This window comes from Ischnura elegans, chromosome 4 (assembly GCF_921293095.1).
Source record: "Ischnura elegans chromosome 4, ioIscEleg1.1, whole genome shotgun sequence".
Classification (NCBI taxonomy): Eukaryota; Metazoa; Arthropoda; class Insecta; order Odonata; family Coenagrionidae; genus Ischnura; species Ischnura elegans.
The window spans coordinates 97,785,814-97,810,430 of NC_060249.1; the positions used below are offsets into that span (position 1 = coordinate 97,785,814).

Here is a 24,617-nt window from a genome sequence, read left to right on the forward strand (position 1 = left end):
AAAGAGCGAATGCAGGTCGCGGGAGGGGCCGCGCCTCCCGACGGAAGGCATAAGGGGTTGGTCGGTCGGTCGTGTGTTCTGCGCGCGGAGGATTTCGGGTTGTGGGAGAGAGAAAATGGGAAGGAAAGGGAGAGAACCCTGGGTTGCGCCCCTCCCGATGATGAGAGGATCGGGAGGTGGGGGGACATAGCATACACATTAGGCTGGTGGGGTGGGGTGCCATGCGCGCGGTAGGGGTGGGGGCGCTTTTACAACGCACTCGTACAAACGCCTCCCTCCCCTCTTCCCTCTCCACTTCCCCTACTCGACTTCTCCGGCTCTCTCGACCGCTCAGCCAGTAGTCTGCCGTCGCCCGTAACGGTGGCAGGTTCGTCATGCGAAGCGCGGCTTCTTTTTCGCTTGATAATCGTTCCCAACTGTGCCATCCAGCGCGGTGAACAAGTCTTCCAGTTCACGAGACTCGGGGACTCGTGCCAGTTTTTGGGCGTCGAAGGAGTCTCCAAACTTCTTCCAGTGTCGAAGACCGATTTTACCTCGTGAAATCATCTGTCGAATTTCATCGCAAGTAAACCCCGCGATCCTCAGAAAAATTCTTACAAATCCCAAGAAACGTACTTTTCTGTCCGGCCTGACGAATCAACTATTTCGCAATCCATTAACACAGTAGAAAACCTAAAATGAGCTATCTTTCGGACGTCATCGACATGGTCCACAGTTTATGTTACTCGTACCTCGCTTCTGATCGCCGTAACCTTAAATATTCCTAAATCGTTTAAATACCCCAGAACTAAAAGTGGGAAGTGTGTAAAAAAGAGTGTCGTGAAATGCCTTCTGTCTGTGTTAATCTGTTCTTCTTAGCAGATAATAGACTATCAACTTGAGAGTGTTAAAACATTTTGTTGCATTTTCTAGAGCTCTTCCGTCTCGCAAATCTTCCGGCGTGCAAATTCTTTTACGGCAGGACTTGCTGGAATTTTTGGTGCTACCTGCTCGAAGAATGTTTGTTTAATCCAGTGGCCAAACCTCCAGATTGCATACCTCATGTGCTCCAGTTCCGTCTCGCTTTGTCCTCATTAAGGTCCCGGCGTGAATATTAAATGTGTGAGAGGTGCATTATGTCCCTCCATTGTCCCTGCGGATGGCTGGTCAAGTGTCGTACCCGGAGGTGTTTAACCCTGTAATAACGTTCCGTTTGGACACGGAAGGCATTAACCCTTCCTCCTTGTGTACTTTGACGCCTTTGTCCAGTGGCCAGGGACGAGATTATAAATGAGCACCCAGCGTGTGTCAAACGCATGGACCCCGACCGTATGCCCTGCACTTGTGAAGTGGAGTCGGAAAGCTGCATCCATTCCTAAACATTTTGAGAAATCCCTCTTTCTTTCCTGCATACTGTGACTAATATAACTCATCGACAATTGCTTGAAAGAAACACTTCAAACTATACCTTTATTCGTTTGAATACTCAGGTCGTAGGCTTGTTTTTCGACTGGTTAGTCCGAACCAGCATCAGAACTATGTTTACTCGTTGACATTTTCGACGATTTTATTTGGTGCATCGTCGACAGTGTTGGCATTTCATGGTTGACGTGTGCACGTTGAATTACTGGTGCTTTATGGTTTCGCCAATGTTCCTCACGTGTCGTTCTGCTGAGCCGATGTGCTGGCGAGGCGTTTAGTGGGCCCTTGGGTGAGATATCTCGGCCTGCTTCTCGGTGCGAGGCGTTTCTTGACCGGTCGTCATGGAACCATCAGCCGGTAACAGCAGCCCCGATCCTGGGAGCACCGAAAGGTACGTCGCCCACGTTAAGCTTGTTTTTTTTGCTCCAATTTGGAAGAAATTTCTCTCTTCCGGCTGAACTTATCTTTTATGAGGGTCCCCGATGAGTTCGGAGTTAATATATTCATTTTTATGCTCATTCACTTTTATGCTTTTTATGCTTGCGATGATTTTGTCGTCCTACGAAGGTCTGAATTATAGAATTTTTCCGAATTATTTTCTGATTGTAGAAGTAAGAGGTATATAAATCCACTTGTTGACAGCTGAGTACAGTTCGATTCTATGGATAAATAAGCATTTAACTGTGAGATGAAATACTGTGTGTCTCGCTCAAAGTTTCCACAAACCACGATCACGAGGTTTATCAGGGATAGGTCATTGTTTTACTGCTTCGAAACATCTCCACAATTTTTTTTCCATTCACACAAACCCAACACTACACACACAACACATTCTAAGGCGCAAAATATTTAATCTATTGTGAACTGGCTGGTTAAGGTGAATATGGTTCATCGGTACAGCTGAATCGCGCCTGCGGCGCGTCAAATAATATTGAACTCGATGCCAATTCTACATTCAGCTCTTGACGGAATTGAAAAACTGACCATACTTATCCCCTGGTGGAAAATCTTGTAAGGGTATTGTGTTCGGAGTTAATGTACTCATTTTTCTCACAAATATGGTTGCCGATGGTCATTTTGTCGTCCTGTGAAGGTTGTGTTGTTGTATCTGCATTACAGTATTTTTCTGAAATATTTACTGATGGAAACAGGACGTAGGTAAATCTACTTGTTGACTGCCGATTACCATTTGATTTTATTAGTAGGTACGCATTTAAATTTGAAGAAAAATGCTTTGTGTCTCGATCAAAGTTTCGCAAAACCACGATCACGAGGTTTGTCACGGATTTATTGCTGGGGTGGGTTATTTATGTAATAATAATTGCAGATTTTATGCCAATTCTGAATCTGTTGCATGACGGCATTGAAGAAGCTGTCCATACGTATCCCTGCTGGAAAACCTATATATCGTTACACAAAATTACCGCGTACTGGTTCCGGAATCACCTGAGTGTGTGTGGATAATAATGGTATCAGATGAAAAATTAATATATCAAGACGGAAAAGATCTTGGATGGAAAATGGATAAGGTCATATTAGGGAATGATACTACTCTACTTAATGAGTCCACTCATTGTAATTATTTTGAAGATGGTCGTGCAGGCACTTTTACGTTGACTCTTTTCTCACTTTAGGCGGAACTCTCCGTAAAGGCTTTCTAGTTTATACCGTGGTATGAAATAGTAATTTAATACCCAAATACGAAGATTAATTTTCATTGAATTGCTAGTTTTGTGTTTCGCTTAGTATTTAGTGTTCAGTGTACAGAAAAGTGTCAGAAGTCATATTTTTCCATAGTTAGGTGTTAAAAAATTAGGAAAAGATAACTTTAACAGCTCAATTGAAATTATAGCTATTTTGAATGTGTCAATGGAATAACCATGGTAATATTGAGATGGCATTTAGCTATTTATGTGTCCAATTATCTTATCTTTGAAATGTTTTAATTTGGTCTTCTCTTTTGATCATCGTCACTTTTTTATTGTGTCTGTTTAGAAGAACGAAATTTCTTTTGCATCCATCATTACGTGAGTAGAGGCTATAATACCGTATAATTTGCATACAGTATTGTATTTCCTTATAGTGGCATTTTAAATGAGATCCGTGTTTTTTGCTTATAGTTTGCTTGTGTTTTTCTGGGAAGCATATAATTATAGTCACGTACAGGGAATCAGATGTCACCACGAGCATAAAATTAAAGGGGACGTTACTCGTATTAATTTAATCTTGCCAATGAACTCCCAAAAATTGGGTTTGATTTCTGAGTTGGTGAAAACTACTGTCCCGTTAATTTTTGAAAGAACTATTACCTCCTCTAGATTTTTTGCACGTACAGCTAAAAATGTCAAAATAACCCTATCCAGTTTACACCCCAATAACTATGAAGTTTCAAGTAAATTCTTGCTTCAGCTACATGAAGTATATACGCTTTGAATTGGCTATATAAATATGTATTTTATTTATTTTTCAGCAGGCTGTGAATATTTCCCCGACTTGAATTCGAAACTTATAACTGCTGAATTACAGTTTTTCCTAAGTGATTTTATTGGCTTATGTTTCTTGTTATTGAAAATGTGTTAATTGAAAACCTTATTAATGAAGCTTCTGGCAATGAACGGAATACTTTGCTATTTTATTTTTCTAAAATATTAATTATAAATTTTTTACTCCATCTCAGGTGCTTATTGACACTAAGGCTTGCATTTAAAGCCGCGTGTTTACATTTAGTTGATTAAAAGTCAAAAATATTCATTAAATTTTAATACAGTTGTTAATGGTTTTAATGAGGCTGCTTCTCAATCCTTATTTCCACGCAACACCCTTTAGAATAGGCGTTGAACGACGGCACACTGCCCAGAAAGGGCGTTTCCTTAGTTTTGTATTTTCTATTCGGATATTATTTCAAGAAAGTTACACCGAAGTCGGGCCCAACTTAAAAAACTTCCCTACCTTTTTTTTCTCTCTCCTCCTTAGTTTTGTTTAACTTTGGTGGGTTTTGGTTTTTCTCTCGACGGAAACTCTCTCTTTCCTCCCCTTCATGCCTTCTTCAACCCTTAAACTTCCCTCTAAACACAGCCACCAGATGGTTTTGCGAAGTTTAATTACTCGTCGTGTTCCCGAAAAAAAATTTATTTCTTTTTTCCGCCTGGCGAAGAATAAGAAAAAATGACGAAACCATTTTCCCTTCCGTTCGCTCCAGTCTCGGTGATGGGTCAGCTGGATGCCCGGCGCTTTTCTTCCCAACCAGTGGCGTCGCGGCGTGTTTTGTTTTAAAGAACCTCTCACAGCGAAGGCAGCGTGAAAAAATATTTTGTGAAAATCCACATTTAATCGCCTGGGTACTTGTTCGGTATTTACGTAATTTAACCAGAAGTAAATATAAATTGAATAACAAGTCGCTGCTACAGTTACTTTGTACAGGACCTTGAAAGTGACTTCGGTGGTCACTGCGTGCATTTTGCATTATTTTATGATCATATTTTGTAATATTATACAAATTGTAAGTATATTTTTTATCCCCTACTCGATTCAAACCCGGTTAAATTTTGTTTCTCATTTTAATTATTGTATGTTAAAAGATTTTGCTTGCCTGCTATTTTATCGATTATGTGCTACTTATTTTATATTTTACTTATGGCCTATGTTACCTGCCCCAATTTTACGATCTTATGACTTGACTCTCACCCGTATTCCAAAGTTCTGTGGCTATGATACTGTAATCATTTGAGTTTAGTATTATCGTTGACTTATTTTCTTGTCTCTTGAAAGTAGTACTAAATAAACATGGATTGAACGAGATTTATAAAATATATTAGATATTATTTAGGAAAATCATTCTACCATGTTAGTCTTGAATTATTAGCGTGCTATAATAACCTGTTTTCCAATTCCTTTAAAACTGGTCACAGGATTTGCAACGCATTTTGTCTTCTTCCTCAAAATGTTTTCGAAAATCTACCCTTAAACATTTTGATGCACGTTATTAATGAATATTATTTACTAATGTAGGTAATTGTGTCGTGTAAAATCTATTCCGCTGCTGGTAATATGAGTGTAATTGAGAATTCCTGGACTCTTTTCTCAGAGATGCCTCATGCAATTTATTTTACATTATATTATCCAAAGCATTGGTTCTTAATGCTAGTTTTTATTATTTGTTTAGTTTTTAATTCATAGGGAAAGCATCAAAACAGATTTGGAAATTATTAAAATTTGCTAATTCATTCATTGGCGATAGTTGTGTCTATCGAAATTTGAAACCTAAATTTTAAATAACCTGACTATCAGATTATCAATATTATTATCAGTTGTAAAATATACTTCATTTCGGTAAAATCCAAGATTATATGTTGTGTTATGTATAAAGGCAAAAATAATTGAATTGCTTTTAACTAAATTCATGAGAAACATCTCAGAGTTGCGGTTTGAAAGTATAGTAAAATACTCATAATTATAAATAGGTATTAGTTACGTGAAATTAGTTCGGGAAAACGTATAATTACCATTGCAGCAGTAAATCTCTTTAGCTGAAAATTAATTCTATTATTTTAAAAAAGGCTGTGCATTTGAATCTCTAATCTATAAGCGTTAATAAATTTATGTAACGGTTTTCAAGAGCTGCTATTCATATCGCATTCCGTTGCTCATTCATGAAATTAGTCCTAATTACAAATGATAACACCATGACAACCGTTCTCGGAATCTCTCTATCTAATCTATCGTGAGAAAGAATAAACATTCCTTCAAGATATTAACTACTGCATTGCCTTTCCAATTCCCTCTGCAATTCCCGTATCAGGATAATTCTGAAGGGTTCTTTAGGTATCATTGAATGCTCACTTGTGCTATATTTGTAGTCTCTCAGTGGCTGTGCTCGTTGCCCACTCTCTTCGGTCATTGCGAGAGGAGGAGCAACTCATGGAGGGCTCTGTGCAATAAGGCACTCAGTCGTTAAAGGCCTCAACAGCAAAGTTCGTACAAAAGCCCTTTGTCTTAACAATGTAGCCATTCAGCGACGAGATGTGGAATTTAATTGGAGCTTTCCTCATTATTGGGAGGAAAACGCGACCCAGGGAATATTGGGATGGAAGGATTTAATTGTTGAGCTCTAGGGAGTAAAGATGCCAGCCTCCCATTCGTCAAAGGCAGTCTACAATCGGATTTCCATGCCTGCGAGGTTGATTCCTTTACTCGTGTCGGGTGAGGAATATTTTTATCCCGTCGGCATACGGTACCGGATTGAGGTGAAACTTTAGTATTAGTCCCTGTTGTTCTTGCTATTGTTCCGCTAATCAGCGATGACGTATGTGTGCTGTGAATGGGTGTGTTTTACCTCTTTGGAGAGGTATAAGTACGTTTTCCGCGATATGCCTGGAGAGTACAATTGTAGATGTTTGCTTTGTGTGATAATTTGAAGCACGAATCCCATACCTTCATGCTTTTAGAGCAAAACAAATTAACTCCCGGTGTTCCTTTTAGTGTATTTTTATTTATGTTTACAAAAGTTTTTACGTGTCTAATGCTGCACTCTTTGTACCTCTTCCTGAAAATGATTCCATTTTGTATGTGATATGTATGATATGACTGTACGTTTTCTTAAGCGTTTCGATTGCATGAAAAGTCCCATTATGCTTAAATATTGGCAATCGATTTCAACGGTCAGATTCAAATTCACGATTTCTAGAACTGTCTTCTGATAAAACAAGGATTCATTAGTCGTGGGATATTAGATCTTTATGTGTGTCATTATGACGGATCATCGTCTTCGAATTCCTCACATGTTTGCCTTTTGCGTTCTTGTGTAACAAAGTGTATATTTTTATCACATTGTAATGCTTTTGAAATTTACTTGGTGCATGTGAACGTAATATTTTCGAGATTCATTGCAGCGGGATATACAGGGATATCTTCAGCCGTTGCTATGGTTACATCGCACGGTGGAGTCCACTTTTAAAACCTTCCTGTACAGGGCGTGGGTTTATTTAAATCTCGGGTCATTGCAAGTTTTGAGAGTGTTGGCTACTGTAGGAATTAAGATATGTTCAGAGTGAATTACAATAAGGCCTATAACACTAGCGTGTTATCGGCATATGCGGTAAATATGGATATATCTAGTGACTCCATAATTATTTTTTTGTCAATCGTCTTAATATATAAATATATTTTCAGGAAAATATTTATGTCTACGAAGGAGTACTGAATAGTATCGGAGTACTGAATTCAATACTCCGATATCACCTGATAAGGAGGTACGCCATTGGTTTCGTCAAAAACCTTCGTGATATTGAATGTTCTTTATCGATATAGTAAGTGCTTTTTAACCTTGATTAGCTCATATCATCAATTGAAAGGAAAAGAAACTCAAGTTTAAATATATCAATAAACTAAATAAAACTTGAGAATATTATCGATTCATCTATTTATGTAAAATGGATTTTTATGACAATAGACTTGGGCACCACTAAACCGATCACCATTAAAGTTGGGTCATGCTTTCATTTTTTCAAGGAGAATATTTTAACGGTCTGTATTGCTGCAGCTGGCCCTCAGGTCCCAACCCCATGCCCTCCATTGTGGTTGATAGAAAACATTTGGTTCGGTGCAGCGTTTTCATTTTTTTAAAGTGCCCTCACTCAATACAGAGGTTTGGGATTTATTAGGGATGAGGGTTAGATGACTTAGTAAAGGAAGTGTGTGTGTAATTGTTGCAGTCAATAATCTTCAACATTTAGAATTTGTCTAAAAATCGTATTGTTTAGCTGAAAAATATTAAATTTTTCGCTTAAATCACTTCCAGCATATCAATAACATTTCCTTCAAAAACCAGTGATCGTAATAAATTATTATAGCCTTAATGTGTATATGTTTGATGAGTATCTATATTATTCCATTTCCATAACAATTCTTTAATTCTGGACGAGTGTATGGAGTATTAACGAACTTTAATTGTTTTTACGTGAGTATTGAGGTAATGTTCACAGGCAGGAGGACTTTTGCCTAGTTTTGCTAATAGAAATATAATATTGCCCCGCTCTAGAATGTTAACGTGATTTAATGCGAAGTGATGTAAATAATAGCATGTTCACGATGCTTGTCAGCGAGGATACGAACGGTATTCTTAGCTATTCTCCGAAATGAAAACCACCGATACCGATTGTATGACGGTGTTTCGTCAGCGTGAAGGTAAAAATATGCGTCTACCGAACAGGACTGCATGCGGTGAAAGCGAAATAAAATGAAATAAATCCGACGCACAGTCACGAGAATAAAGTGAAGTTATAACGCACGTAAAGAGATGGAAAGGAAACGAAAATTTCTCTCTCCCGACAATGGAGCGAAGCGGAACGTAACTCCCGATCCGCAGCAAGGAGGCACAAGAGAGTATGTCGGTCGGAGTATGAGGGATGGTAATGTGCGGGAAATTTTGAAGGAGGAAGAAACTCCTTTTGGAAGTAGAAGAAGAGGAGGAGGAGGAGAGAGTTGTGGGGTAAAACGTTGGCGTACCAAATGCCCACGATATCCCCTCGGGCTGTGCCGTGAGCATCGCGATGGATGCCTACCTCTCTGCGTACCCAATCCAACGCACGCCACGCGTTTTGTTCCACCGAAAACCCCTTCGAGAATAGTCTCAGTCCTCGGGATGTGGAGCTCCGCCACACGGCACGGCGTAATTCCCCGCGTTTGATCTTCTTGAGGCCCTCTCTCCGTCGTCTTTTGTGGCTCCAGCCGCGGCGGTGCCAAAGAGAGAGAGAGGAGAGAGTGTACCCGTCCTCCCCCTCCTCATCTCATTCATTGTCTCGCAAACTCCAAATCCCAATCGAGAGACGAGGAGCTCTCTCTGAGCGATTTCTCCCTCTCCTTGTCCCGTTTTTGTGCTGATTTCGCATATGGCGGCAGTTCGGGTTATTTATTTTTTTATGCATCGTTCCCCAGCCACCAAACCGCTTGTCGATTTGCCGTCCCTTCGCTGCTCTGTAGAGATAAGAAAATCCGTGGTCCGCGATCGGAGTCCTTCGGGAGACTTGTCCTCGTGATGCTTCGAGTCCTGAAACCATAGACGTTCCTGTCGTTCGCTTCCTCGGTTGGGTCCCAATCGGGCGCGTTTGCTCTAGATGGTGTATTCATTTCATTGAGGAGTAAGGTAGTGGCAGCGATCATTGGTGGCGGTCATGCGCACTGGGTCAGGGTGCTTCTCCTAACGGTCATCATATACCGGCACTGCAGGTCACATATTAAACAAAACGGATATTTTCCGGAAGGAAATGTTTAGGAATTCGTTTTTTTCCCAAATAATAACGGGCTAAAATAAATGCCAATTTGAGATCAGGCAGTCAAATCCCTAACCACGCGCATATGAATATTTTAGTATTCTCATAAAGGTTGAGGTTGGTGTCCTAACACTTCCGCCGCACGCCTTTTGGAGGTGTTGCGGGGTAGCATTTAGATGTAATAAGCACAATCTCCGCCAGCGTTTCGAGCGTGGTGACCATTTTACATATCTCTTCAAATTTATTTAGATGGTATAATATGCGACAGTAAAGTCAGTATTCGCAGCACGAATCCACAATCAAGAAATTACCAAGATTCAATCGTTAAAGCCACCCTTCTACTTTAACGACATGGAGTCTACTGATTCACATTCGGTATTATTTATACCGTATTCTTTCACAGTGATCCATCATGACAATAAACCCCTAATTGTCTTCATTTTTTAATATGTCGAGAAGTTTCTTTATTACTAGGCATATAATTGTGGTTGTTGACTTAAGTGCTGCCGATTGGTGTTCCATAAAATTCTAAAGGGAGAATCATTTTTCATGCCTCATCATCGCGTAAATGATACAAAATGTCATTAATGGCGTTATTTTCAGTCTATTCAAACATTTTAATAGCTTTACTATAAATTTATACATTTTTGTTTCCTTTTATAATTCTTTATTGAGGACGGTGCGGTTGGGTACATTTATTGATTGATTTTCATCTTAAGTCGTGAGATTTTAACTCGTAGTAATACCCAGAATTTACGAAATAGTTCTTATTCTATACCAGCTATTTTCTGTATTTTTTCTGATTCTTTTTGTCCATTTCGCATTTTTTCAACGTAATTCCTAGAAAATTCCGTACCTACAGTTTGGCAGTACGATGAAAAGATTAAACTATATATTGTAGCAATTCAATCAATTAAAGTTTTCATAAAAAGTTGTGTGGGAAAGTTATTTACGTCTTTAAACAAATTTTGTAATCGTTAAATATGTAACGCAAACAGATTCGTGTCACTGTGCAAAATAATTTTTTTGAGATTTTATTTGCAAATGTGAAACTACTAAAAAAAAAGAGAGTACCGTCAAATTTCCTGAGCCTGCTTTTATTTCGGCGAGGAAACGCTACCCTCGACGATTTTTCCGTTTCACGAACCGCAGTTCGCGAGCGCATAACTAACTCGTCGAAATGGTTATGAGGCTCCAAGAACCTTTTCCTCCCTCTGCTCCTTTCTAGACGTTATTGCTATTTACTACTGTTTCCGGTGAGATTTTTTTAAAAGTTAAGTGGGGCATATTCGCCGAGAAATCCACTCGTTTAACTCCGTTTTTCCTTTGCCCGGAGGAAAAATATTTAGGCGACCATTTCAGCTCCATCGTCAAACGCGAAGAGGAGCGTGCTAATTGTGCTCGAGTCTGCCGGAGCGCTCCCAGAACTCTTCTCTACACCTTCATACGTTTTTACATATATTTTTTCCCCCGACGTATTCACAAGGGAACGCCTCCATGAAGAAGTCCCGTTTCCTCATGAGACTTGAGAATTTATTTTTCATTTCCCCGAGTCCGTGAAGTTTTCTGCGAGAGGGAACAGTTTAAAGGAGTGGCAGGTCAATAGCAAATAGAGTCACCTTTTATCACTCTTTTTATATCAATATCTAACAGCAGCGTGATCAAAACCCATTTTCACAATAATGTAACTGATGACTACACACTTATTTATGTTAATCGCTTATCCTGTAACCTTAACTTATTTGAAAAAAATCACACTTTATAAAGTACACTTTCAGACTGTAAATAGGTATAATTTGACTTATAATTGATTTTATAATTTAGTTTTGACGCTGTAACTTAGTAATGAAATCTAGATGGTGACTATTAAATCTAAATTTGAAATCACCCAATTTATACTATATAAATTAAAATATCCAATTTTATATTAATGTAACTGATAACTTCACACTCATTTATGGTTATCGTAAATTCTTAAACCGTAACATATTGGAAAAAGTACACTTTTTTGGAGTACATTTTTCGAGTGTAAACAGGCATAATTTGTACTTCTAATTGGTTCCATAATTAGTTCTGACTATGTATCTAAGGTTTTAAATCTAGTTGTTGTCTAATAAACATGATACAGTGGCCCCTACAAAGCGATATTTTTATTTTCCAAACACATTTATTGAAGAATTCATTAAGTGGCTTGAAATATAAGTGACCATTAAAATATGTACTTAAGGACTATTTTCATCGCGTTATTGCAAATCGGGTAGTAAAAAAATATTGTTCTCTTCTAAAAATGAATGTATTAGTTTTTTCGATCATTATGGAGGTGGTGAATCGTCTGGCAATCAAAGATTGGACTTGGAATATGAAAATCAGATATCTTTCGTGCCATGATATGGTGTTTAAAAGTTAAACCTCTTAGTTAAGCGATGATTTTATAATGAAATAAATGTGATAAAGGTGATCCGATTGAAGTGATTTTATAAAAGTAGACAACTATTGTCCCATCCATATAATTCATATAGTCTATTATTGGGTTCCCTTCCCCTTTTCTCAGACGTGCTCAGACTTATGGTTTACATTTTTTATAATTGTAGTAAATACTAATTATGGATGAATCCACCTTTGAGTGTAAATTTTGCGTAAATATCCAAATAAAAACATAAAAAATTTCATATTTATAAGTGTATTTTCTACACTGTATCTTGTGCCTTTCATTAAAATGAATTACTCAAAATATAACGTTGATTTTTTTGCATGACGTGATACCGACAATGACGGAGTGAATATGGCATACGCACCTTTTCTAAGATAGGGATTTTGTGTTTCCATGTTCACCGGCAGTGTACTTGCTAAGCAACAGTTAAACATGCTATTTAAAGGGATCTTTTTGAGAAATTAAGTCAGTTATTATTTATGAGTATACTGATAAATGTAGTGATTAAGATTAAATGTGTGTATCTACTTCCCCTCATGCTTTGATATTTCCTGTTACTTATGTTTCCGTGCTTTTATGTACTTATGAATTTAGAGGCAAAGAAATTTGAAGCGAGCGTGCTGTTTTTATCGCTATTTGCTGCTTGCACGCATTTAAGAGTTAGCAGTTCTTTCTGATAATAGGGTAGCTCGTTCATGCTCATTTCGTGTCGTACTTGTAATAATAGACTTGGATGCATTACCGCATGGAAAGGAATGTAAAAATAAAATTAGTATCTTAGTATAAAGCCTTTTACTTTGCCTTTGTCTGCATGGCAATGAATTTCCAAGAGTAAAAATAAAGACTCGATTTTCGTATTTATCTTGATGTGTTACAACCCAAGTCAAAGTGTTGTGCTATTTAAGTGTAAATACGTATAAGTTTTTGTTCTTAGCCATTGATTCATCTCGATGTTGCCGCAATGTGTGAGTGACATCATTGAATGGTAAACGTTGGACGATGCACTTTCATATTGGTCGGTTGGTGACTAATCATTAATTTTTCAATGCTGTAAATTCCCAAGTGTTTTCAATGGACTCAATTACATTGGAATGATGATTCCCTAACCCCGAATGAAGAAAAGAAATCGCACACCTGGCCATCTTGCAAGAAACCTCGATAATGCACTCCATTGAAATTCATGGAAAATCATCCAACTTAGCCATTTTTTTCTGGACTTATAGATTTCGAATGTAATTATGATTTGGAAGATAAATTACTAAGATTCTATACGGATGTTTTTCCTCCTCAAATAACACCATACTTACTTTAGAATTTTGTATATGAAATATTGTAAGTTCTTAACCGTGCATGCAGAGCCTGTTTTACCTAGTTCAAGCTAAGCTATTCTAGCCCTAAACTATCGAAGGTAATATAGTACGCGGTATTCTACAAGAACGATCCCTTATTGCACGTGGAAAAACCGATATCACAAATTAATAGGTTCTGCAGTCTATTTCCTGTGAGCTGTGAAAAAGTTATGTGGCTTTGAGAAAAATTTCAAAGTTACTAAATTCCCCGTGTCCTTAAATTGAGGTGCCTTTGTTTACATTAAAGTGACCAATAGCCAATGACAATTCAAAATCAATGCCCTAGCAGAAAGCTATGCTCGTCGTAACCATTTATAGCCATCCTCTAATTTACAAAAGAAGTAAGCATTGATGGTGATGGTTTCGATCACTGGGGTTGTTAACGAAAGCTGGGGCGCAGTCAGGAATTAAGGCTAGAGGGGGTTTTAGGCGCAACTAATACTGGGGGTCTGGAGGGTATAGATTACTCACTACGGGAATCAGGAGATGCGGGGGCTCTCCCCTAGAAATTTTTGAGATAAATAGTTCAAAATGGTGAATTTTACGGCTTCCTGAGGGATATTTTATTAATCATTTCATTATTTTAAAAGAAATATTAATCCAATGAAGTAAAATGAATTAAATTTAAAAATTTCTGTGGGCTATGAGGGGGTTTTATCCCTCAAAACCTCCACTCCACTGCTCCACTGAGCGGAATTACGCGGTTAACTCGACAATCTCCCGTTTTGGCTTGCATCAATATTGGGGAAAAAGGGTGAAGAAGTAATCGTCGAAAGTGTATGAGAGAAAGTGCAGCCATTCCCCATCCACACGCGTTTGTGGAGAAGTGGACGTGAAAAGAGGTTGGGAAAACGCGGTGAAACTGCGGGAATCGAGAGCGTTTGGAATGAAGGAGGCGCCCCCGTGGGTCGCAGTGGAAGGCATAACAGATGGCCGAGGGACATCGTTAGGTTGAAATTGAGGCAGTTACGCGCGCCTTCCCGGCTTCCTCGAACCTACCATGGTCGTAAAAGTAAAAGCGAATATGAGTTAGGCTGCCGTCGGGGACATTGCGGATGGGGTAAACGTCCTGAGATAGGTCGAGTGTCTCGAAAAGCTCCTCCGTGCAGAGACAGCTGTCTTCACATTCATTGTCACGCGGAGTACTTATGCAGGTGGCTTATTTTTTATCTGTTTAATACGCTCGTCTCGCTAAATGAATATTTCCCCGGATGAATTACGTGCTTATGAGATTTCTAACTTCCTTCATGAATGATGAAGTATATCGCCTTTAATTCTGTAGTATCTTTCGTAGAAGGAGCGATGACATTGTTCATGTTTAAGTCTGTGTAGAAGTCTGTTTGAATGAGTCTGCGTAGGAATGTTTTGGAAAATGAGCTGACAAATATCCTCGGGTAATGTACTAGCGAGGAAGAGAAACTTTCGAAACCGTATATTTCCTACTATAATTTTAATGACCCCCAAGTGTACGTTATTGGTTTCATCGGGAATTATATCTCTCTTTCGGTCCTTGGAATTTGTTTTTTAACTATCAAGGTTTAGCCAACTGTGTTTGGAATTGCAACTTTGGGCTTTTATTTCATTTACTTCGTGTATTGTCTTTGGAATTGAGGTTAATAAGTAACTTCATGCATGAAAATTTGAATTCGTATTCAATTTAATCTTCTTTCGTGATTGCGCCATTTGTGTTATCATAGTAACATTTGAATGGTATAGGTTTATGATATTCACACGGTGCTACAGTGCAACTAGCAGCATAAATTGAGTTCTAGACTGAATCGTGTATTACCCATCGAATGACCTTATCCTGATTTTAATTTTATTTGTCAGTTTTAAAATGCTTCATTTTCTTTAAATGTTTCATCTTCAATGGCTTACCTGGGAAAGTTTTTTTTCCGTTAGACCCCTCTTAATTAAATAATGTAAACCTGAATGTTCAGAAATTATGGTAATTAAGGGAAATTAATCTACCTTAAACTTATAGCTATGATTAAAATAGATTTTATGGCTTGGGAACGACTACGAAATCGCATAATGATCCTAGGAGATAAAGTATAACATCCGGCGGATGATTGCGGATGAAAGTAATTATCTATAATTTGACCCCACTTGTCATGTGGATTTTATTCCATTCTTTCAGTCGGCTTCCAAATTTTAAAAGGTTAAATGCAATTACTAATTAGTAACTCCCTTTTTTGTCAACACTGAACTTTGTTTCCTGGTTGTCTCAACAGTTAGGGTAGAACTTTTCTGAGATATGGTGGATTGGTGGCGTCTTCGCAAATTTATGTTATTCAAAAGAAATATATTTACTCTTCAGAAAAAAATTAATAAATAAATTGAGTATTTTATGTTCGTTGTAGCATATACCATCGGCATGAAATATTTTTGCACTCAACATATTTTACATAATGCTATAGTCAAACATTTTGGAATGTGAGTTTTCTAAATTGTCGCACGAGTTTAATTAGCTAGTATCAATTTTTATGTGGAATGTTATTTCATATTACAAATTTCAATATTCATCAATTACATCCATTTGATCGACTTTGACGATTTTGTATCCTTCACCACCTTAGGCCATATTATTGTGTTTTCTGAGTGCGAGAGATAATTATCATGTTGACTATTATTGAATCTTAGTTTTTATAATCCTCTTTGTCCATCATTGTTGAAAGTACTTAGTAGTGTTAACTGCATTCTACATTCATTTCCATTGCAAAGCGAAGCCATTTGTAAGTGTTAGGGTGATAATCCAGTAATTGAGATACGGAGGTGCGATGTCAGTTGTTTTTTTACGTTTAGCTTTAAATGTGTTCCTCTATACTCATTTAGATGGGGTGCTGTTTACAAGGATTAATTTCAATTATTTATCATTATAGTCAACTCTCCTTCTTCCATAGACCCCCAAAAATAGCCTTTTTGATAATGATTGGGAACAATGATCTTCATGTGTTTCATGAAATTATTCTATTTATATGTATTAATGTCGTATTCATTTGTGTGTACCATTTTCTTTTAATTTTCTCTACCTTTTGGCGTACTTACAATGCCTTTTTGAGAATTAGGTATATTTTTGTTCTCTTAGAATGTAAATAGATGGGTGGAATACAGATTGGTTTTGGGTCATAATTTAAGTAGTCTGTGGGACTGTGATTTGTTAAGAAAGTACCAAAAATTAAATCTCTTTCAACTTAAAGTAACGAAGAAGAAGATTTACTTAGAGCGAGAAGCAGCATGGTTTCTCACTCTACCCGTTGCAGGAGAGAAAACATGAAATATTTCCTTCCTCCCGTCAGTGTAAAGGTATTACGAGGGAGAAAAATTTACAAGATAACTGCACACTACGGAGTGTATGGATCCCCAGAGGGTTGGCGCAGCATCCGTGGACCAATTGTCGCGAGTGGCCTCCGCCGCGGCAAATAGTGTCTCGCGCAATTGAGAATATTTTTTCTTCCTCCGCGGCGGGAAAGGTTCGCGTCGCTTTAAAAGGGCGCCTTACCTTCCTCCTCTAGAGTCCGGTCTTCTCCTCTTATTCCCTTCTTATTTGCACACTCGGCTGACTCCTGTCACACCCAACGTTCTTCTCCGTCCGTCGGATCCCGCTGCTCTCATTTCCCATTCCCTCCCAACAACATTCCTCGCCCTTTATTTAATTCATTCCCGTTTTTCTTTTGCGTTGAAGCATTAGGAAGGGAACATGGATCTCTTACGAAACCTTTTTAAAAACCTGCTGGTTTGCCACTCGAAAGAATGATCAATTTTACTAAGGTATTCTAAGTAGATATTTGTATCGGCAGTAGTTTTATGCACATAAAACTCGCCGTGAAATGTTATTGGGATTAGTGGTGTAACTAATAGTGATAATAATAATTTCTTCGTGGAATTTTTGACCTGCAATCGGGATGAATGTGTTCGAATCCCGGTTAAGTAAAATGACCTTTTCATGGCGAATTTCATCCTTTCGTGAAGAAGGATGTTAGGTAGGATTAAGGATTTAAAGAGGCGGTATCAGTATCTTTAGGAATCCATTTAAAGCGTTTCATTTACTAACTTTTCCATTTCTCGAAATTAAACTGATATAGCAATGACTGTCTTAGCTATTGGTAACCACGAAGGTCAACGAGTGTTTTTTTTTACCTAATTACTCACAGAGAATAGTGGAAAATATTGCAAGTAAGGATTTTTAATCGATGTTTTCTGAGCCATAAAATTACGCTCGTAGTGCAAACGCCTTGTCGCTGATGAACTCCTGTAAACCGTAATGATTATGGATGATCTCGGAAAATAGCACGAAACTTATTTAATGTTTCTTGCCTTTTCCTGTGCAAAATTATGATACATTTTTGGTTCCTATAAAATAAATTACGGATTAGTCACGAAACGTTTTTGCCCTCCATGATGTCACAAAAGTTTGGTTTTAGTACCGATTGAAATAGATTTTAAATATTGGAAACCTTGTACAGTAAACGGATGATGAAGTGGACCTCCAACTTGGTTGAGACTTAAGTAAAAGGACCGGATATTAGATATCTATGAGGCAAATTGCTGCTGAGATGGGTGGATTTGACATGCTTTGAAACGGTACGGGTTCATCCATAACGTACGTTATTTTGAAATATGAAGATTAAAAAACGACTTTGAAGAAGAATAAATTTAAAAGTTTTCTAATTTTCGTGGCTTTTCGTACATCATTATTTGAAAGAAAAGGACCGCTAAAAATTATTTTTAGAGAGTATGATATATAATTATCTACATTCACTTGCGTCCATACTCGAAAAGGCATCGTCATATAGCGTTTATTGTTATCATATTTAAGTCCTACAGATTTACTTTTTAGACATATTTCGCCTGACCTGGCGAAATGATCTTAATGTTACCATATTATGAAATAGTGAGACAGATTTTCTGATTGGTAGGTAGCTTTCCAAATCTCATATTTCCAGCTTTCCTGGTATAAATGCTCTGTTCCTTATGTGTTTTTTTCTCCCATTCTTATTATTTCCAGTTGCGTATGTCGTGCATAATTCAAAAACGTAAAAACCCACATTTCCGATTTTGATCGTATAAATGCTCTGGACTAAATAGTTTTTTCTTATGCAATTATAATTTCCAGTTTCGTATGCCGTACATTCACTCAGTAATTCACTCCAAATATGGTTTCATTAGGTGAGGGTAGAGCTCACCATGGAACAGGCTATAGGCATGTGAAGATTATATTTTCAGGATAAGGGATCCAATTCGTTTCCGTTGATCTCTTCGAGCTTTGAGGATTTTGAAATGCGTGCGTAAATAAAGGGTTTTTTAGTATCGTAAAATATATATTAACATAAGTAAAAGTCCATTTCGTGAATCCACTTTAGGCCGAGATTTTAGCAGCTTCTAACCCCTCCTCCAGGTGGTGGTGAACAGGGCATCATGGTTGAACAGGGTGAAATTTTGACAATATATTCAAGTTTTACTTGTCAACAATTTGTCTGCATCAATATTGATGGAGAAATATTTATCAAATATCAATTCAATCATTTCTATATTTTTCGAAGTTCAAATCACGGCGGTGGCAGAGGTTTTTCAGAGGCTGCCTGATCTCTACTCTAGTGCTTCTTGGAGGGTACTTCAAGATCACTCCATCCGTCGGATGGGACGTTAAGTAGTTGTCCACTTGGTGCCTTTCGCTAAGAGTAGGCTAATTCTGACGCCAGGTTTCTCTCCATCCTTCCCTCATGGCAAAAATGGTCTTAGCTGTCGGTTGCCTTCTCCAAATAACATTCCTATCAATAATGCAGCGCAAGTATTGTTAAAACGTCGACCAAAGACCAAATATACCTTACTCAGGTTGGAAAATCCTAAACATTATCAATAGGCACAAAACCGTTTCAAGCTTGACTTGGTGAAAGTTCGATACATCCATGATAAAAATACGAATTACAATTTCCACATTAATTCACCACTCAATGTTTCAGTTGACCATGTTTTAGCATATTATGTCGTTTTCAAGATGCCTTGAAAATGATGTAATATGCTGAAACCATGGCCGATAGTTCAGTTGTGAATCTAAGTGTGGACATTAAAATTAACAAATATTTTTTATCATGGATTATCAATAAGTATCAAACTCGGGTAAAAACATATGTCCTGAATCAATGGCTCGTGGTTTATCCATTACCTTCGTGAATTTCTCGCTTTATCCTCTCTATTCGCCAGCACAACTCGCCCAAGAACAGTCTCCCTCACACGTTCGGCAGGAATTTCAGGCAGCCATTGTTCTCGGGCTAATTCCATTTCTTATCGTATTCCCATTTTTCCCCTGTCCCACCTGCCCTACCCATATCCCCTTTAACCTCCGACCCACCTATCCATCTCCCGCCCTTTCCCCTACTCATATTTTTATCATTTTTTTTCTTCACCCCCCCCTAGGGGGTGGGAGACCTATTGGAGGGGGTACCTCCTCCCTTCCTCCATACACTCTTTCCCAGTATCCCTACCACAATCGGGAAGCAAGGGGGGGACTTTGCCCCCCTCTCCGCCACAGCGCCTTCTCTTCCGTGCCTTTCTCCTAGCCCTCATCTCTTCATCCCTTCTATATCTCTCCTCCTCCCCTCAACAATGCTGTTTCCACCGCGTTGCCATGGTTACGGCCCCGTGTCTTACGTTCCCAGGTAACCGCCGAAGACGTGCCCAGGGGGTGGGGGGGATGATGCGGGAGGGGGGAGGGGTTCGGAGGTTAACTCATCCATAAGGGCGCTTCCTTTTCTCCTTTCTCTCCTCCATTATGTCGCGTCTTCCTCCTTTCTTTCTCTTCGTCTTCTTCTTCGTCTTTTCTTTGTCAGCTCTCTTTCTCAATGTATCCCCTTCCTTTCCGTTCTTGCATCTCCACCTTCACGTATGTCTCTTCCTTTCGTCCTACATTCCTTTTTTTCTTCCTCGGTATCTCGTTCTTTCTTCCTTAGCATTCGCTTCATTTTATTCTTCAGTTCTACCTTTAGATAATATTTTTATAGTCATTGTACAAGGCATATTCTGTCCCTTGTTTTCAAGAGAAAGGAAAAGACACATCGAATGTTCAAAATTCATGCTCCTGTGGGTTAGTCTAGTCTGCATATCCTTTAGTCATACCAATCTAGTCTTAAGGTTTAGCACTATAAGGAAGGAAATTCCCCTTGAAGAGCCTATAACGATGGCAAGGGATCAGATTTAATCCCAAATATAATTTTATGTCCTAAGTATAGTATATTAAGTATTTTTTCTGGCATTAATCCCATAAAATATTTGTCATTAGGATTTATTAGACCTTCCTCTGGTCTGATACCGGTTTTTTCTCGTAAAACGTATGGCATTATCTTGGAATTTCCAGGGTAAGCAGAATAGACCCTGTGCAATATGTGCCTGTATTTGTAATACTAAGCAATGGCATGTGCGAAAATAACATAAAAGCATTAGATAACTTTGGTATCAAATTCGAGGTAAAGGATAACATTAACAACGGTGTGGTTGAAAGTTTATAAGAATTTCAAAATGTTAGCATGTGTCTCAAGCGAGTTATCCGTCATCAAAAAACGACCTATAATTCTTCTCTCAAAAATATCCAGGCCTACCTTCAAGTTTAAAGCCTAAAGTGGCTGTCATTAGTAGCTTAGGTTAGGGTGACAATGTGGGTATAGGAATAGGCTACAGACGAAAGGGCAATTGGACTCATTTTATAAAGAAATATATTCATTCTCCATTTGTGGTAGTTGTTAAAGTTGCTTACATTCAAAATAAATGCCATTTTGTGTAAGCCTTTCGCGTCAGTGGAAATTTCTCATATACATATTTGTTGCACGGACAACGAAGAGACACTTCACGTCTGCCTGAACGACCAGAGAAGTATGCTACCGTAGGGATGCTTTCTTTAATTCCCAATATTTTTTAACCCATCTCTAGGGGACTACGCTATTATCTGGGATTCTGAGGGATCTATAAATAAGCCCTTCATAGGTATACGCCTTTCCCAGCGGCGCGCAGTGGTCTGAGATGCCCTTTTCGGCGGACAAAAGTCGATTTTTCGATTGCGTTCAAACCATCCAAAAATGCTAAATATGTGAAGCTAAAACATCATTCCATTGTAAATAGATCTTTATATCTTCCTTTACTGCCCATTTTTCGAATTACAGGAGTGGTTTTTAGCGAAAGTTGTTTGAGTGTAATTTCTCAAATTTTTGACGGCTTTTTAACTTGATAAATACCATTACCAATTGCCATTTTTTTGTTTTCTTTTGAGTTTATTTCAGTAAACTCACCTTTTTTATGATCCATAAACCTAATTATTAATGTTATGAAAGCGTCCGGGGTGTCAGGATAGCGCGCTATAATATCATATGCAAATATTTTTTTTAATTATGCACAGTTAGAGATATAAAAAAAACCACGCTCTACCACTGTGTTCTCATGTAATAGGATGCAAAGAAAATACTATCCTTGAAGCAATTTAGAAAGAATTATCTGCCTTTAGTTGCCTTTTTTAAATTTATAAGCCGAAATGTGTTACAGAGACGCCTGGCTATCCTAACGCCATGGCGCGCTATCTCTCGGCAAGTCGCTTTCGCTGATAAAATCCTCCGTTTTGAGTCTCTCTATCAGACGCAATTCATTTATTAGCATTATCAGCACCAATATTATCCATGCCTAAACACTACATAATTCAGTGACCATATCAGCAACAATATAGCCCATTTGACACGGCTTAAACTAACAATTCGGCTGCCACTAGGCTTCTTCCAGTGTGCGACAACTCCAGCTATTGTTAAGATTCCTCTAATTGTTCAGTGAAAATTGAATACTTATTTTCTATGAACCAGTCTTCGGATACGGCACTCGTGAAGGAATATTTTTTTCAATTTACGAGAGAAGTGGGCCGAGAAGGACAGCGTTCGTTACAAGCATCTATATGAGTACATTTTAAGGTAGGTGAAAGTGATTTAATTCCGAGGTGCAACGTACTAAGGTGATTCATTAACCTATAGTTTGCGTATCATATCATTTTTGTGTCTTATTCTAAGGCCACAAGGAAGGTCGAACGTGAAAGATGACAGGAAGCTAAGAATTCAAAACTGGCTGTTTTCTTTCATTACTCGGGCGACACTGAGATGGTAAAAGAGCCGTAGAACAATAAACGTGTTTTTGCAGAACAAAAATATGTGGGTTAATTCAGATATTGATTTTTTTGGCGGGAAAAAATCGAGCCCCAGATAACGAGCTCGGAAACTTCTCAACCCTCTACCTCGGGTAAGTTCAATGTTATCGATGGCATATATTATAGCATTTACGTAAATGAGAGTATTACCTATCAAATGATTGATTTTATTTAGGTGTGTAGTCCATTCAGTCGTCCGTGTAAGAATTTTGAAACGTTGTGCGAGCGATCAAAGCGGAGGAGAACCACGGAATTGCTCGACACTTAGACCATATTAAATGGTCTAAGGTTCGACACAAAAACAACTGAAGAGCTGGTTTATGCGTCGAACAAACAAAGCAAAACAAACAAAGCGATGCAGCTCATATGGTAGATGAGGCAATTCATATAAGCCCCAGTAGAGCCAGAAATATAAGGCAAGCTTGTTATATCCATAGATCTGACACCATGGTAGTTCTTCCCTACAATGCAGACGAGGCATTAGGCTTAGTGATTGAGGCAAAGTTGACTAAACATCAGTATACTATGTCCATCAGGAAAGGGGCCAGATCTCTAATGGCAGCAAGTCTTTAACCTCCTTAAGAAGAAATTCTTTCTGTAAAAAAAACTGTGCTATCCTTTTGGTGCTACGACTGCTTTCATCCCCAAACGTAGACTCGGCACCCGCGTACAAAGACAGTGAAGAAACTAATGATGAGGAGTAATTGTTTTACTTCCTCATATCTATTTGCTTCCTTTAATTATTGATTCATTAATTAATTATTCCACGAAATACTTTCATTAAAGATATCTCCCCCCAAAGCATAATGGTCATGTAATTATCTCTAAGTGAGAAAGCATCCATTCATTCGTGTAAAACTGGATTTGGCGACTTATAAATGCGTAAGTGTTTTTCAGACCACCATTGCATCACACGTCGTTGTAGTATAATTATTCAGAAAAAAAGCGAATGCGTATTTATTTTTTGAGAAAGTCATTATGCATGCATTAGAAGATATATTAAAGTTGTGTAACACCATCATATACCTCTACAAATGGGACAGTCTACTTTTGTCCGGAAAAAAGCGCTCCCCAGACCACTGTGCGGCGTGGGCTCGAGCGGTCAATATATTTTTAATACACATTAGTTGGACCTAATTTGTATTTATTAGTTACTCAGGTATTATAGATTTAGTGATGAAATCTCTGTAACTGAGCGTTTTCAATGTTTTTAATGAAACACTACCACCAATATTAAGGAATTTAATTATATTAGTAATTGCAATGCAGGACTAAGTGCTGATGGAACGCGCTTTCATTCCACATACGCTCTCGAAAAACTAAGTTTCCTCAAAATACATTCGCCGAGTTAAATTTTTTTCTTGGGAAAGCTCATAATCCATCAAAACTATGAATTCCTTACCATATATTGGAAAATACGCCCCACCAAAAGAATACAATACTCGCTTGGGACTTCTCTGGAATTTCATCAACCTTTGTATTCCATTAACGTTTTTCTTGGAAAAATCTATATCCTCATTCTTGCTCAAATTCCAAAAATTCTACTCTAAAATTTAGTTGCTATTCAGTTCAGTCTCAGTAGCTCGTGCCTTCGGTTTTGTTGCCGTACTGGGCTTGAATGCCTCTTCCACAGAGCTGAGAATATTTGGGTAACACTGAATCCGGGAACACTCAACATGACCATTAGCGGGCAAAGAAATAACGTTTGTTGAGAAAAATTTCGAACTATCTCATAAGTAAAAAAATAGATAAAACATAAAAAAATATTTTTATCTTCACTAATTCTGTTCCAAAGCCTGTCTGTGACAGGGTGATGAGAAATATTACTTTATTATCACAAAAAAGGTTAAATAAAAATGAAATCAAACTAATAAAAAATATTAAATAGCATTGCATTAAAATACTAGTCAAACATTGAAATAATGCATGTAAGATGTACATCATAAAATCTGGGTGAAATTCAGTCCTTAAATTATTATTATTATTGTTATAATTAT

The 24,617-nt window shown here is 38.1% G+C and overlaps 1 protein-coding gene across 1 annotated transcript in view; it reads left to right on the forward strand.

Annotated features, from left to right (window-relative positions):
* Positions 1–357: 357 nt before the first annotated feature.
* LOC124158203 (kinesin-like protein KIF26B) overlaps positions 358–24,617 on the forward strand; it is a 172,337-nt gene continuing 148,077 nt past the window's right edge. Inside the window, exon 1 of the mRNA XM_046533390.1 lies at positions 358–1,792. Coding sequence (XP_046389346.1) covers positions 1,743–1,792 — 50 coding nt within the window. The 5' untranslated portion in view covers positions 358–1,742. The remainder of the gene's footprint in view (positions 1,793–24,617) is intronic.